The following is a 16,130-nucleotide window of genomic DNA, read 5'->3' as shown; positions in this document are numbered from 1 at the left end:
GGAAAGAGGTGATCTGGGCAGCAAAGCCATTTTAAAGCTATTGAAGGTCATTGTCTGTTCATTTTTGCCTAATGTTCTGCAACCAGCAGCTGAAGCCACTGCAAGCTCCATATTTATTATAATTTATTCTATATTACAAACAGATGGATCCTCGCTCACTAAAGACTGAATAATTATGACAATGATAGTAAATTATCCCATTTCTTCTGACATTTACATTGATACATTAATATTGACCTGTAGACGTTAGACAGCACTATATCATACAACTCTCTCTCTCTCTCTCTCTCTCACTCTCTCTCTCTCTCTCTCTCTCTCTCTCTCTCTCTCTCTCTGCAGGGCATTTCCCAGAACGACCAGCGCGGTCCCATCATCATCATCATCATCTTCATCATCGCCACCACCACAGAAGACAAGTGTCCCACTGGCGCTCCATCGGGTCGCGCCCCGGCAAAGCGTCACACATGTGGATGTTTTTAACATCGATAACACATACAATGGTCCCCGCTTGTGGGCTACTTATTGCACAGCCCTGTGAGTTGCACGCTCCAATAAGCACATCCAGACCAATACCCTCAATATGGGAGAGGAGAGGGAGGGCAGATGAGGCGAGTGGGGGGGGGGGGGGGGGGGTTGAACCTTCGCCGTGATCTTGCATCCCAACATAGTGTAGTTAGTAGATTTCATCTTGCGTCGGTTTTGTCGACATGATCCGTCATCATTCACGTCGTTGAGGAGTTTTGGTGGGATGCGACAAGTTGCTGGCGTCGCGCGCTCAGTGTGGGAGAAATAGAGGAAGCAGACAAGCAGGAGAGCGCTCGTCCAACCGGAGAGAAGGAGGAGGGGAGGGGGGGGGCATTCTCCCCGAGTACACACAAGCAGCGGCCACATCCACTGTTCAGTGACGTGTTTTGTATTAGCCTTTTTTTATGCATGTCCAACCCTTTTCCACCACTGGCTGAGCGGAAATTTAGAATCCAGTCGCTCGCCAGCTTCTAATTTCCACCAACTCTAATCATACCCTTTCTATTTATTTATTTATTTTTGCCTCGTTATTCAGCCCATCCACCGTCCAACCCCTATCTTCTCCCCCCCCCTCCCCTCCATCTCCATCTCTTTGGGAGTGCGACGCGCTGCGAATCTCTGAAATAAAACAGAAGCCTGCAGGTAAGACCTCTACCAGCTTATTTCCACCATCACGGTGACAATATTAGCCACTGTTGTGTTGTGTTGTGTTTTTTTCTGCAGCTTAACGGATCACAGTTCATTCAGTGTAATTTCCACGCCACGTTGATTTGTTTCACGTTGCCTGCAACTTGAAGCCCACCACTGACAGTGTAGACCACGGAATCAAGATTTGTACCAAATAACCTATAATGATTATCAGCCACTTCACTGATTAAATGCTGAAGGGTTGTTTTTTTCCCACCTATTTCTGCGGGCCTATAATTAGCGACGGCAACGTCTATTATGCAAATGAAATCCTTTTAATAGCTCGTTTGAAGCCCTCAATGCATCCGCACCGCAGGTGTCCGGGCTAAAATATCTGTTGTACGTGGTGAAATGGTTTTCCGTGGACGTGTGTGCAGCGTGTGGGGGACTCGTGTCCCATTCCACTGATTTTCCTCTGCACCGGCCGCTTGACGCTATGGGCGTCCATTTTCCACCGTGCAGCCTTCTGCAGGCGGGCTGATGTCTGTAGCCTGCCCTGTTAACGAATGCACCGCAGTCCGCATCACTACTCGAGCTGTGCACGCTGGTCGGCCCCAGCGGCTCCGTGCGTGTGTGCGTCTGATCAGCGGTCCTCGGCTCATAGGCGCCGCCGTGCCGCCGGACTCCTCGCAGTTGTGCAGGGCCAACATCTTAGCTCCGCGTTGGACCTGGGCCACGTCGTTTTTACCTGATGAGATGCGGGATTCTGTTGTTTAGTCTCCGTCTCCCACCGGCCAACGTGCATGTGCTCCGTGTTCCGCCGGATCCAGTGGTAAAGGGCGCCGAACATCTGGCGCCTTATCAATCATTCATTTGTTTCATCACAGCTTAGATCACATCTTGGCTAAAGGTGGGATGGAATGTGATTGGAGATGCTACAGGAGTGTGCACTGCACCATTCAGGAGACAACCTGTACCTTTGTTCACGGTGGGCTGCAGAACGACTCGGACTAATTATCATCATCTGTTGTGGAAAACCCAAATGTGGCGGCTTGCAGGTGCAGCGCAAGCTTTTTGATTTAGGTGCCGCATCTCTTCTGCGAGGGTCTGGCCTTTTTCTTTTTACGGCAGCACAAGTGTCCATCAGCAGCACATGCTCCTTTGTGTTTATCCTGCAGGTCCAGCTCAGCTGTCACTTTTACGTGGGCAATGTCATGAAGTTTCACTTTGGAAACTTTCGTCTTGTCACTTGGTCGTAAATTGCCGGTGTCAATGTGGGTGATGATTGATTGAAAACTCTAGTTTGCAAAAAATTATAGACGTTTTGTGTAAAGGGCTATATTTATGCATCAAAATGGTTTGGGTGTGAGTCCCCAAGTCATAGAAAAGTCCACCTTCTCTCCGATATAAAAAATACTCAACACCGATCTCGATCATCATGACCTGTCGAGGTAATCCAACCTGGTCGTGTGCCACGAACCACGAACAGTTCTTCAATGAAATGACCCTACAAACGGCACGTTGGTCTGACTTTAGCGCAGTGATACACCAAACATCTACCCAAACAGTGAGGGGAATAGTCTCACCACCAGCTGCCTTTAACTCTCCGTCAACGATCAGCAAAATCTTTCATTGAGACGCGGCCGGTCCCGCCATCTGCTGGAAACGCCCCCTCAGCCACTCGGCCTCCCACATGGTAAACACCGTCTGTACTGTGTGTGGCCTCGATGATTGTCTTTGTGGATTTTTGGATTACTTTCAAAACCCCTCAACCGCCTCTAAGGTCTGCTGTGAGGTGACTCACTGCAGTCAATACTGGTGCGTAGCCCACACAGGCTCTAGTTGTTTTAAGCGCCGGCCAAACCATAATTATCTAATGCACAAGCGTTCCCCGACTATCGGAAACAATGTCTGTAACTTCTGCATATTTGCCGCGCTCGTCCTCTGGTCGTCAGCCGCTCGTTTACCTCTTCCTCTGTTTTCGCTCCCTGAGGAGAAGCAATCGTGCGATGATCATCACATCTGTCAAGTAGCAATATTCTTCAGGGGTTCAATGCCTTGGCTGCAATTTCCTTGATTGTCTACTGCAAAGATTCACCAGGTTCCTTCCTCACTTCAGGGAGCTCAGGAGGAGAGGACAGACTCAGACACCTTCGTTTAAATAAGGGTCCCGTAACAGGTGTAATTATGTAAATGTAACTATTCATTCAGATACATACTTACTGTGAATGTGAACCTGGGATTGTACTAAAGGGGGCACAGGCCTTTCTGTGTTTGCCGATTCCATGCACAACGCTGCTTATAATTCCAGTAAGCAGAGGCTTTTATCCAAAGCCTTCTAATTGACTTCTGTCTCAATAGCCGTGACCCATGCATCAATTAACCTCAAGGTTTGGTGTTTTTAAGTGCTTTGCTCAAGTTAGTGCAGCCCGCGTGGGATAAATGACATGCAAGTGTCAGCATATAGAAGACAGAGGTGTGACCTGTGGCCAAAGCTGCTTCACTCATTACAACATTAAAAAGACAAGTTCAGTCTAACAATTAGCTTGCGAATATATACATAAACTAATGAAATAACTGTCTGTGGCTATAAAGATTAGTTTGATTAATCATAGTTGAGTGACGGAAAATAAATTGACGATTGATTTATTTTTCTCCAAAATCAAGCGCAACAGATTAGCGCTCGTGCTTTTCCTCAAGAGAAGGAGCTCGCTCATTTCTCACAAAGTCTCAATCTCACGCAACGGTGGCTCGCCGTTGTCTTTCAATCAGAGGACTGAAGGGTTTGACCCCCAACTGGGTCCCCGTCGGTGTGTCCTTGACCCGTAGCCGTGACGACGACGTGTGGACGTCAGTTACTGATGGGCCGGCGGTCCTGTGTGTGGGAGCCCTGAGATCTCTGTATGAATGGGTGGGAACGCGTGATGATGAGGTGTAGTGTGAAAGCGCTTTGAGTGGAGACAAAAGAAGTCCATTTGACCATATTAAATGATGGAGACCACCAATGAAAAAGCCAGTGGGTGGACCTTGAGTTAAAGTGTAGTCAGTTTGGAAAACATGCTTCCCTGCTGAAAGTCAGATAAGAAGATCAATACCTCTATAATATCTCAGAGGGGTATTGATCCCTCTCTTATCATCATCATCATCATCATCATTTTTCACGTATTTCCTAAGAATTTCAACATTGGTATTTCTTTTGATACACACCATCATTAATTCATCCATATTACTAAATAATTTGTTAAAGAAAAGAGACAATTATGAGCATTCGCTAATTTGGTCAGTCAGGTTTAGGTATTTAGGTATTTTTTAGAATTGTACGAAGTGTTACTCATTCAATCATAAATCACTCATTAGAATAAGCATTAGATGCAGCAGTACTGTGTGCATGAAGGGTTGCTGGGGTTTTGAGTAGCTTGAATATTTGCAAATATTCAGTTGTGTTGCTACTTCATTTGTTTCCCTCCTTCTGCACTGAAACGGCAGGATAATGAATTAACGACACACTTCTGTCTAAAAACCCAGCTTAAATTAGATCTGCTGTCACTTTACTCGTGTGCTGCACGTGTGCATGTGTTTAAGCATATGTTCACGGGTTCATGAGCGTCAGGTCATCCAGAGACACTTTATTTTGGGAGCCTCTTAGGCTAAGGTGTTACTGTCACTGCCTCTCCAGGCTGTTCTGCTCAGACAGGCAGAGACGTGGTCGCATGCAGTCTGAGGATCCTGGTAGACTCTTCACGTGGGTTTAATGGAAATTTGGCTACGCTTTGAAATGCCTTTTAAAGATGACCTATTTTATCATCATCATTTTGACAGTTGTGGGGGTTTTGAGGCTGCATATGTGCTTGCATGCCATTGGGTTTGTTTGCGTGTTGATCTTTTTATGCGCACCTGAAAATCTGTGCTGGCATTCGTGTTAGTGCAGAGATGTAAACGTCTGTGTGTGTGTGTGTGTGTGTGTGTGTGTGTGTGTGTGTGTGTGTGTGTGTGAGAGAGCCCAGCTGTGGGATCTCAGCAATGAGCACAGGTGTATGACTTTTTGTCATGATTAGGTAGAGAAATCGTCACAGCTACCAAGAGTCACTGCTCTAAATATTTAGACATGTTTGCATCAAGCACTCAAAATAGAAAACGCTGCATTTATTTTTAGACCTGTCATCATAAGTAGGCCTTTTGCTTTTTTTCTCTCTTGGTCAAGCAATCAGTATTAGCCAGTGTAATTTCCACTCACTAAGTCCCTCATTTTGGCAGCCTCTCTCTCTGACATTTACTAGTAAATTCAGTGTTGTTGTGTATCTACACGACATACTCTCACGTGCCCACACGGGATCGTATGCCTTTCACATGTGTGGAAAAAGTTATTACAGATTTCATCATTTATTCAACAATCAGTTTGGTAGTTGATTTATGCAATGAATAGCTAATGGAGCCCCTACTTCAAAATTTAAATCTCCTCCGTGATTTATGGCTGCATTATTGGAGCCACAACTGGGTGTGCTTGTATTTTACAGGTGTTTAAAGGTATTCTGTCATGCTGGCAAAGACTCACGCGGGATGATGTGATTACACTGTTATGTGAAAAAGGGAAGACCTGGTCCCCCTTTTCGATCGCTGTAGCAGCTAGCTCCCAGAGCTAAGCCCCAGGCCTTTGTTTGCTGCAGCACACCCTGCTTTTTTGCCCACTGGCTGCCAGAGTCCTCACAGTGTTAAATGAACAAGTACTTCAAGAGCATCGCTGTTAGAGTGAGTGGGATCTATCAAAAAAGGCAAACCGGCTGTTATTTTGTAAATCGACCCATATGCTCGGTTGTGTCATCCTAGCGGTGGTTAGAGTAGCCTGGAGGCGAGCTTCAAGTGGAGATGAGGAGCACTGTGTGCCCACATTTAAACCTTAACGTCTTCAAGCAATTCCTCTACAGTCCCTTAGTCTTAACCGTTTAGTTTAGTTTTTCTTGCCCTTGTTCCTTCACGCTCTCTTGCTCTCATTCCCCTTGTTACCCTCTTTCTTAATTATTGGTGGAAAAAAGAAATTACAGATAATTAAATGGCAATTACGATCTCCTACACGGGGGAGTTTTGTTACGGGTAATAACTTAGTAGGTTATTGTTAAGGTCATTCATTAAGTACGGGAGTCAAAGATCTCACACACACACACATGTACAATAGATACCACTTTTTTTTAAGTCATGGAGATAGTGTAAATCCCTTCTGGACACGTATTTTCCTCAGGGAGAGGCAGTATGTTGATAGGGTTGGAAGGTCACACTACAAACGCGCACACGCACACGCGCACGGTCGCATTCACTTGTGTGCTTGCACGTATGAGCCCTCCGTGTATAAATAAGCCACACTGTGGTGTCATTTGACACTTTACATAATTAGGAGCCTGAACGCAGAGATAGGAGACTGAGAGGAGTTGAGGGGAACATTAGGCCCGACCGGGATTCAATATGATTGGACCAGACCCATCCTCAGATGCATTGGAGAGGAAGAGTGCAGACACACATCGAAAAACACACGACACACCGTCTCTACTTCCATCTTTGCTTCTGTCTCTGAGGCAGCTTTGTTTTGGGTCTCACAATGCAAACAGGATGTAACCTATTTTGATCACGATGCCATATTGCATCATCAAATATTAACAGACTTGACTGCACTGCATTATGTCTGCTAATGCTAATGTTTGTTGAATAATGTGTGCTGCTTTATTGCATCCTCATATTCTTTCCTTAATTTGTCAATAAAAACACACCGACAGCTCAGCTCTCTTTGCATTCTCTCTCCAGTAACTGATGTTGCGTTGTCTTTATTGACGTGTGTTTTTTTTTTTTTTGTGCACGTGAATGTGTGGGCACGTGTGTGTCTGTCTGGGAGCATCTGTGTCACCATGGTCACACGCAAATCTATTGATAGAGCATTAGTGAACTGGTCCATCCGCGTGTCTGTCTGGGTTTCACAGTCAACACTCACGGTCGTGATTTGAAATATTCCCATCTCTGTTCTCTCTGTTCTCTGCCCTCTCTCCGCTTTGCTCTCTGCCTCTTTCTCCCTCTATCTCTTGCCTGCCCCCCCCCCCCCCCCCCCCCCCGCTCTATGCTGATCCAGACTTTGGAATTCAATGTTGCTATGGTAACAATGTCGGGTTGGTCCTCTCTGCCTCCCCCTTTTGCTCTTCTTATTCAGGCTGGATGCAGCACAACTCGCTTTGGAGTCATTTTGTCCTCACCCTGTAATACTGTCACTTATAATTATTGTAATCTCTATAAACAACGTTGCAATATTGCCCCGACAACATTTTCAAAAAGCAAATGTACCGTAGAATTGGGCTGGTGGGTTGACGATGATCAGTCAATCAACAGAAAACCAGCCCTGCTATTAGCTCTGTGAGGATGTACAGCTGCTAAAGACAAATTCAAGCTGACTGACATTCTCACAGTGTTAATACAAAGTCTGACTTTAACATGACAGATATCATGTTCTCCATGTTCACAATTTCAGTTTGGTGGGTTAGCGTCGTACCATTTGTGAATTAGCACAAAATCATAAATAAAATAGTGGAACAGACATTGCCAAACAAATGAATGTAGCAGGAATGTCAGAGCTACGGCCTTTCTGTACTTTTATCATTTTACCCCTTGTAGTGTGCTATAAGATGTTTTTATACAAACATACACACATACACATACATATATACATCTATATACATAGATATTGTACTTTTCATCATATAATGTTGAAACCTTCGTTTCAATTAACAAATATCCACCATGTTTCTTGGCCTTTACAGTACGAACTAATGAAATGCAAAAAGATCCTCTTAACTTTTGTTCTTTTCACGTGCAGCAGCAGAGCAGTGACCATGACACGAGTTTCCTGCTAACGGAGGGCGGACGGAGAGCAGGACAAGCGTCCAGGCCACCGACTCCACCAGCCACAGCTTTCCTGTGAGAAAGAAAGAAAGAAATAAAGAGAGAAAGAGGCCAAAGAGAGAGAACAAGTGCAAGAAGGAGAGGGGAGCGGGTGAAAACAGTAGATGGATGCTGTCCGGATTGAGGGGACAGCACGTTCTTCACTGACGAGGAAAAGAAAGATTTCAAAATTGAGTCGAAGGATAGAAACTCGCCGTCAGGTAAGACTTTGCTGGTTGATTCTTTGCTTCGGTCTTTTCTAATGTTAAAATTGCATTTTTAGGATGAAAGTAAAACTTTTGATGCTGAACATAAAAAAGAATATTTACAATTATAAGCCACTTCAGGGGTCTCTGTGATGTTATTTCTGTGAGAGCATTAAAGCATATTTGTATGTAAAAGGTGCAACCACACTCACTTCCTAAAGAGGACTGTATAGCTCCAAGGTGATCTTGTTAGATCTGCTAAGTGTGTGTGTGTGTGTGTGTGTGTGTGTTTGTTTGTGTATTCATCTCCAGCCGTGCTGATTCCGAGGGAAATGGTGTCAGGGTCATGAATATGGAGAACACTGAGATTGGGAGGGTGTGATCTGTTGTGTTTCACATCAATTCTGTCTTGTTAAGCGGAGTCAGCAGAGTCATCCAACTCTCCTCCAAGGACACATCATAGAGCCACTTATGCACCTCCTACATCCGCCTCCTCCTCGCTCTTGCCTTTTTCCATCGCCACCCTCTCTCCCTCCCATCGGTGCACCTCCTGTTGCCCCTCATCATCCCAACTGAACGTTTGCCGTCTTTTTCAATAAACCACACTCTTGAGTATGACGGTAAACTCACACTCTGCTTGGTTATTCCATCCTTTCTTCTTCTTTTAACTTGTTCAACCTTTACTTTTGCTCCCTCCTTTCCCCCCCCCCTGTCTTCTGCCCTCTGAAGGCATGGTGTGTGAGAAGGGGATCCAAATCCTTCTCACCACCGTGGGGGCATTCGCCTCCTTCGGCCTGATGACGGTGGCCATAGGGACGGACTACTGGCTGTACTCCCGTGCCCTCATCTGCAACAGCACAGCCAACGTTACCGCGGATGACCCCCATAACAAGGACAAGAAGGATCCCGGGGCGCTCACCCACTCTGGACTGTGGAGGATATGCTGCCTGGAAGGTAAAGAACATGTTTTATTATTATTATTATTATTTTACTTATTATTCTTAAGGAGGAGGCTTGCAAGATCAAGTTTGCTTTGGTTAAGGGTGTTGATTTTAGTGAAAAGGTGCAGAGAAATTTCATGGTTGAAAAAATAGCTATGGTTACTTTACAACCACTAAGGTACACAAATGTAGTAGTGAGAATAAACATCTTTAAACAGGGATAATAAAAGGGCTGAGTCAACTCAAGTCAGAAGAAATATTATATATTCATTGAATGGGTAACATTTGCCCCTTTTTCCTGGATTATAATTCAGACAGAAGGAGCAGACATGTTGAGATTTCAGTATTTGGACTTTGTTGTAATCACAAACCCTTGACTTTTAGACTCTGCCGTGATTTGAATATTAACTCTAGCAAATTTCAAGTGGGTGTGGTGATGTATCCAACAGAACTGAACCCATTATTGTTGCAATGTAAATCCCTCGGCCATGTCATATTTTTTTTGCCAGTCACCATGTGTTGCAGGTTTTTTTTTCTTTAATGAATGCGTTGCAAAGCGGCATGCGTGTCCTGCAGAGTCCGCATTTTACTTAACCTTAGAACACTTTGTTCTGCAGCATCAACATGTACACATTCTACTTGCACTTGCTAGACCAAACCATAGTGGTGAGAAAGAAAACAATTTTGCATAATTACAGTATAATTACACGATACTGAAGCGTAACCCTTACTCCATATAATCCATTAATCATTGTGTTTGATTCAGGCGGCTGTAATTTGAATCGAGTGTTGAAACAAAAGGCCCACGTCGACCCCGACGCCCACCGACTTCTCACTCCAAGTGGTCGTCAACCCAAGCTGCTAATTCATTATACGTTGCACTGCCTCGCTGGCACTCAAACAGCAAAGGCTGGAACGCCGCTAACGGGGGCAGCAGCCACAGCCAAAGGGGAGGTGGAGATTTAGCAATCTGTGCATTTGCTGCAGACTTCTGTCTCCAGGAAAACCTCTCGGCTGTCCGTATGAAGCATTCCCAACCCATCCTGGGCTTGGTCATTGTTCAAAGCTAATTTGTCCTCATCTCAAGCTTCCTGATAGCAAAGCAGCCAATTAGAGATACGCTCCAGGCCTTGCAGCGCTGCTGCAGTGCACCCCCCACCCACTCCCTCCGATGCCTGACTTTCAGTCTCTCCGCTTGCTATCCCTTTGTCTCACTCCCCTAAACATTCACATCTAATCTCTCGCTGTTTTTTTTCTCTTCTTTTCTCCCCCTCTCTCCTTGAAGTTTCCTCTCTTTTGGTCTTTTCTCTCACACTGTGGTGCAGTAAGGCTGACAGTATCTTGGCATGGCTTAGAGGTCAAGTATCCTTGATGTCTGTGGAGTTTTGGGCCAAGATATATGCTCAGTAGTTGTGCAGCGGTGCGGTGAGGTGTAGCTGGAGTGGAAATGCAGGACATGCGAGAGCTAAAAGATTTATGGCTGTGGGAGGGTGGCACATTACGCTGTAGATAGAGACGTGTCCTGTCCTCTTCTCCTAAACTTCTGCAGCTTTACTGGAGGTGGTGTTGCACGGGATTACCTGTCAGTCGTTCATTTATTTTTATTCGTTGGATTTTTTATACATTGCAAATATCTAACCTACCCCCACAGCTGCACTGAGGTATCCCATGCATCAGGTCATAGATGGGTTCACTGATTAATTATTAATTGGATATTAAACAATTCTATTCATGATTTACAAATGGGTATTGTTATAATACATACAATGAAGTTTTAATGTTGAGGTCAACTTGGTTGAGTCCATTTTTCTATTTGACCAATGTGATTAAATGCATCTTAGAATAGTAATAATAGTAACAATCTTGTAATAATTTTATATTCTCCATTTTAATTAGGGCCAAGTGAATATATAACTGGAAAATCAGATAGTTGGAAAGAATGCAAACCCATTGAGTGCAAATGTAAAATATTAATACGGTGCAAATTCAAATCATTTAAATTAGATACAGGTTAACTGAGGGATCATAGATATCTATGGGAAGTGGCAAATAGCGACATGTATGTAAAATACACTAAGTTCACATTGTCTCAAAAAAGAGAAAACAACACAGGTGTGTATACAAGGTTGAAAGTAGTCGAACCAACGAATTTCATGTGTTAAAATTGAGCGAATTGTTTGAGAATGATCCCACGGATTTCTGTGGCGCGACTGATGTGCCTCCGTTTCTTTACAGAGCAACCTGTGGAAATATAAGAGCTGTGGCAAAGAGACCAGCCTATCGCACATCTGTCCGTCTCTCCCTCCGTCTGTGTCTCTTCATTCCATCACATCCATCCATCTTTCTCACAATCCATCCATCAGCTACAGTGGTTGGCTGTCATCATCGTGCGTGCATCCCTCCGTTTGGTCTGTCTGTCTACATGCAAGACCCCCGGCGGGTAGTTATTTGTCTGCCTGTGTGTCTGCATACTTGTACGTATTTCTGTGTGTGCTGTACGTGATGTTACTCACTTGCATTTAGATTTTGTGATGCTCTAATTAGGCATTATTTATCCATCTATTTAAGAAAAAGAGATTTTCAAACTTTTAAAGCTATGACTGTTGAGGTCGCCAATCAGCTCTTTCCTCAGGAGCTGTTGACTTTTCTTAAGTTACAATTATGAGCTCCTGTCTTTTGTTGTGTCCGGTCACCACTGTTTCTCCTCTCGTATCCCAGGAGTAAAGAGAGGCGTGTGTTCTCAGATCAACCACTTCCCAGAAGATGCCGACTTTGACCATGATGGGGCAGAGTACGTTCTACGTAAGTCAACACCAGCACTACTAGGCACGGGTGATGAATGAATGAGCGAGAACTCTCGTCATAAAATTAAATTCCTTTATCATAAGATTATCTTTGCGAGAACATGTGAGATTGTGTACAGAACGTCGGGGACGTGTGTCCTAGTCCATCGTCAGTGCCCTGCAGCGATGTCTCTCTGCTCCATGATATGCTGCACGTGTGCCTGTGCATACATAAAGGAAAGCTTGTGTTCTGTTTACTATGTTGCAGAGGCATTTTGCTGGCATTTAGGTGGCATTTTCTCTCCCATGGCCTAGTTGTCCTAGAGATGAGTGTTAACGTGTGTGTGTGTGTGTGTGTGCGTGTGTGACAGACCTGCTGAAAGCACTATAGGCCACATTGGAAGGGTTTGACTCAATCGTGTGTCTAGGTCTGAGTAATTCATTTCCTCATTGAGTATTCTTTTTAATGGAGCAGTTTTAACCATTTCCCTTTTCTCTGTGACTTTCATTCTGCAACATCCCGGTAATATCCAAACCTAGCTCATAAGGTATAAGGCAACACTCTTTTGTGTGTATTGCTCATTTTAATATATTAGCAGTAGTACGTATGTATTCCTAAAAGTTACATTTCAGGTTCACTTTAAAGGTGCAACATGCATTGAGCATCTGCTGATTTAGGAATACTGCAACAAAACCGCTGTCGTGTTTTGGAGACACGTTTTATTACGAAAGATGATGAATACGTTGCATTTTTCTCTATGACTTTGTCACAATTTTCTTCTTCTTTTATACAGTATTTGTGCGACTTTCCCTTGTCAGTAAACCTGTGTGTTTACACTCCTTTCTAGTATTTGCTGTTCACTATTATTCTGCCCTCTTCTTAGGGGTGGTTAGGGCTTCCAACATCTTCCCGATCCTCAGTGCCATCCTGCTGCTGATGGGAGGGCTTTGCATCGCTGCTAGCCGTTTCTACCGGAGCAAGAGGAACATCATCTTGGGGGCTGGAATTCTCTTTGTGGCTGCAGGTAACTCAAGAATAACATGTGCTTAAATGTGTGTGCTCGTGTGAGTGTATATATTACATGCCCAAACTGTTTTCATTTCTTTATTTGTGTCTGGTGGTGTTTAGACTTTTTCGTTTACATTCAACCTTCGTCCTGGGCCGTTTCACAAAGCATCCTGTCAAACCAATGTGTTTTATTTGTACTGTAAGTTAGTGCCCTTATTTAGCTTCTTTATAAACACCCTGCGTCTGTGCTCCCTCAGGCCTGAGCAACATCATCGGTGTGATTGTGTACATCTCGGCCGCACTGGGGGACATCTCCCCGAAGAAGGACGAGGACAAGAAGTGGCAGTACTCCTACGGTTGGTCCTTTTACTTTGGGGGTCTCTCCTTCATCATGGCCGAGATGGTGGGCGTGCTCGCCGTCAACATCTACATCGAGAAGAACAAGGAGCTGCGCTGCCGCTCGCGCACCGACATTTTCAAGAGCACCACCCACGCCATGCTCCGCCTGCCCAGCTACCGCTTCCGCCGCCGCTCCCGCTCCTCGTCCCGCTCCACCGACCCCTCCCGCTCCCGAGACCCCTCACCCGTAGGGGGAGGTGGGGGCAAGAACTTTGGCCTGCCCCCCTCTGCACTACTTTCCCAGGGCCCCATTTCAGTGTCCACCTTACCCAACCCCCACTCCCGCTCCCACACGGCCCTGGCCGGAGGCGACATCTCTCTCTACACGCTGTCCCGCGACCCCAAACTGGGGGGTCTGCCGCCCATGTACGGAACGGTGGACAGGGCCACGCTTTACCAGCTCCACAACTGCTTTCCCAAGGACGGAGGCGGAGGGGGGGTGATGATGAGTGGTACACTTCCATCGCTTAAGTCCCACAATCCTTCCAATTCTTCCAACTCCAACGCGCCGATGCCCAACTCGGTGGGCTCCGGCCCCCCCGCCTTCACCTCGTCCACAGTAGACAGGGAGCGAGGGATGGGGACTCTGGACAGGCTGAAGGGGGACAGGGAGAGCAACTCCAACACCCTCAATAGGAAGACAACGCCTGTGTAGGGAGAGGGTGTGAGAGGGCGAGGAGGGAAGGGAGAGGCGGACGGGTAGGAATGAGGGAGGGGTGATAGAGAGTGTTTGTGTGGCTCTCCCTCCATGCTCACTGCTATTTAGTCTGCTCAATCTCACTGAGAACAGAAAGAGGATGAGTAATAACGGAGTGATAATAACAACAACAAGGAACTTTCACAATAAAACTATTTTGATATTTTAACCTGCTAGAAATGATTTATTTTGTTAATGATCAAACACAATTAACCTTGGGCTATTATGAAAATGTTTCACATATTTTTTTTTTGTGCAATATTACCGCTAATTAACCAGATCATCGTTAATGTAAAATTGTTGTTGTGATTATTCTTAGCGTTATTACAGGCTAGCCGTATTTGCAAACACTATAGTTTGGAATGAAAATTTTAATTTTCATGTTACTTTCACTCTAATTTTAGATCTACGACTTTTACTGTGAATTTCTTCCATGCGGGGCCACTGGGACTCTCAGTGAGCTGTGTGTAACTGTGTCAAAGTGTCGAGCATGAGTGTGCACAATATGTGGGAGAATGAGGGCCTGTTTTTTTTTTTTTTTTTAACCCCAATATGATATAATTTTCATTTACAACATGAAGTCAGATTTGACTACTTGTAAATTGTCTTCCAATATTGATACTGACAGAAATGCAACAAATAATGTGAGTGACTGAGACAACTGACCAACGTCCTCGTTATCATAAGTCTGAGTTTTCTGGGCCTCTGTTAGTCTTATTTCCATTCTAATCAGTGTTAACAGTAGTACTTGTAGCTATAGTCGTGTTGAAGATGTTTGTTCTTGGGCATTAACAGAAACCTCTGACTGGAGGAAGCAGAAAAAAAGAGACATAGAATAATACATTTGTACAGATTCAGGTAAAGGTTACTGCCTGAGCAGAAAAACAAAAAAACCTAATCATTTTTTTCTATGAAGAGTCCCAAAGTGAGACATGCAACTCATCATTTTCAGTGGCAAAAAAAGACCATATGTATATGTGGGTTGAGAGGGTTTAAAAAAAACACACTAGAGAAAAGACTTTTGAAAAGATACATGTACATTGTAATTTATGCATACATATATTTGTAAAGTCTATAGATACGTTTTTCGGGACCACTGTTTTAACTGGGTATGCATTTTGGGCTGTTTTGTTCCCGGTGCCCTCCCTGGACTCTTGTTGGGTGGTTTCATGCACCGACCCTGCGCTGCCATACCTGCTCCCCCTGCCCGCCGGTATTTGGTCACCTGATCAGTGTTCCTCAACTTTATCACATGACCAACAGCAGATTCAGCACATAGAAGACCCCCCCCCCCCACCCACTCCCTCAAACCTCGACGTGATTCTCTTCACTGTGCTTGACTCTTGACTTCATCTGTTTATGTCAAGAATGTAAACACATGTAATCCTCCCCCCCCCCCCCCCCTCCTCATCTAAACTGCCCCAACTGACTGCAGATCCAGGTTGAAACCGTGGACACGCCGCTACATGATATAATGAAGAAACAAAACAAACCAGAAGCTTCCAGATTCTATACATTTTTATTTCTTTGATTTCATTTCAGAAAAAGAATAATGTGATAAAACCTGCACACAGATAGCATTTATGTGGGCAATATGAATAGTATGTAGTTGAGAATAGATATATCTAGACAAATGATTATGGTTTATCTAAATGTGTGATAAACTTAAACACTGTATTGCACGAAGTTTATAAAAAACAAAACAATAACAGACATATTTACAGACTGCTGTCTTTTGTTTCTTATCTGCTAAGAAAGAGGAATGGAGTCTCTTCTGAGTATTTATCTTTGTTTGGAGAATCTTTTCTAGAGCATCCGTACACAGTCTCAGAGTGTTCATATCTGTTACCAAAAGAGGCTGTTATTGATATTTACATAGTGTCCATGTATGCAAAGACAACGTGAAAACGTGAAAGGAGTTGCTTTTTAATTTCCAGAGAATCGATTCTGCGCTTGGACCTTTGGAGATTTATAGTGAGTTCCTGCTGATTCAGCTGTCTAGTCGTCAAAGTTACTCTCACCCCTCTTCTA

The 16,130-nt window shown here is 44.5% G+C and overlaps 1 protein-coding gene across 2 annotated transcripts; it reads left to right on the top strand.

Annotated features, from left to right (window-relative positions):
* The first annotated feature begins 833 nt into the window (after positions 1-833).
* On the top strand, positions 834-15,045 carry cacng8b (calcium channel, voltage-dependent, gamma subunit 8b). 2 transcript variants are annotated; one of them, XM_062565583.1, is made up of 6 exons: positions 834-1,167; positions 8,003-8,285; positions 9,000-9,224; positions 11,930-12,013; positions 12,879-13,019; positions 13,261-15,045. In XM_062565583.1, exons 3-6 carry the CDS (start codon positions 9,002-9,004, stop codon positions 14,055-14,057), a joined length of 1,245 nt encoding a protein of 414 aa, XP_062421567.1. In that variant the 5' UTR covers positions 834-1,167; positions 8,003-8,285; positions 9,000-9,001; the 3' UTR covers positions 14,058-15,045. The 2 variants fall into 2 exon arrangements, with proteins under 2 accessions (XP_062421567.1, XP_037311106.1); XM_037455209.2 differs by having other exon boundaries at positions 835-1,167; positions 8,000-8,285.
* Positions 15,046-16,130: the final 1,085 nt, after the last annotated feature.

The sequence above is a fragment of the Pungitius pungitius genome, chromosome 11 (genome assembly GCF_949316345.1).
Source record: "Pungitius pungitius chromosome 11, fPunPun2.1, whole genome shotgun sequence".
In the NCBI taxonomy this organism is placed as follows: domain Eukaryota; kingdom Metazoa; phylum Chordata; class Actinopteri; order Perciformes; family Gasterosteidae; genus Pungitius; species Pungitius pungitius.
Note: the sequence above shows the minus strand (reverse complement) of the source record. Positions and strands in the feature narration are given on the sequence as shown.

Coding starts and splice junctions, on each gene's coding strand:
- cacng8b (XM_062565583.1), top strand. CDS start 9,002: ATGGTGTGTGAGAAGGGGATCCAAATCCTTCTCACCACCGTGGGGGCA. Junction 12,014..12,878: donor TGGGGCAGAGTACGTTCTAC/GTAAGTCAACAC, acceptor CCCTCTTCTTAG/GGGTGGTTAGGGCTTCCAAC. Junction 13,020..13,260: donor AATTCTCTTTGTGGCTGCAG/GTAACTCAAGAA, acceptor GTGCTCCCTCAG/GCCTGAGCAACATCATCGGT.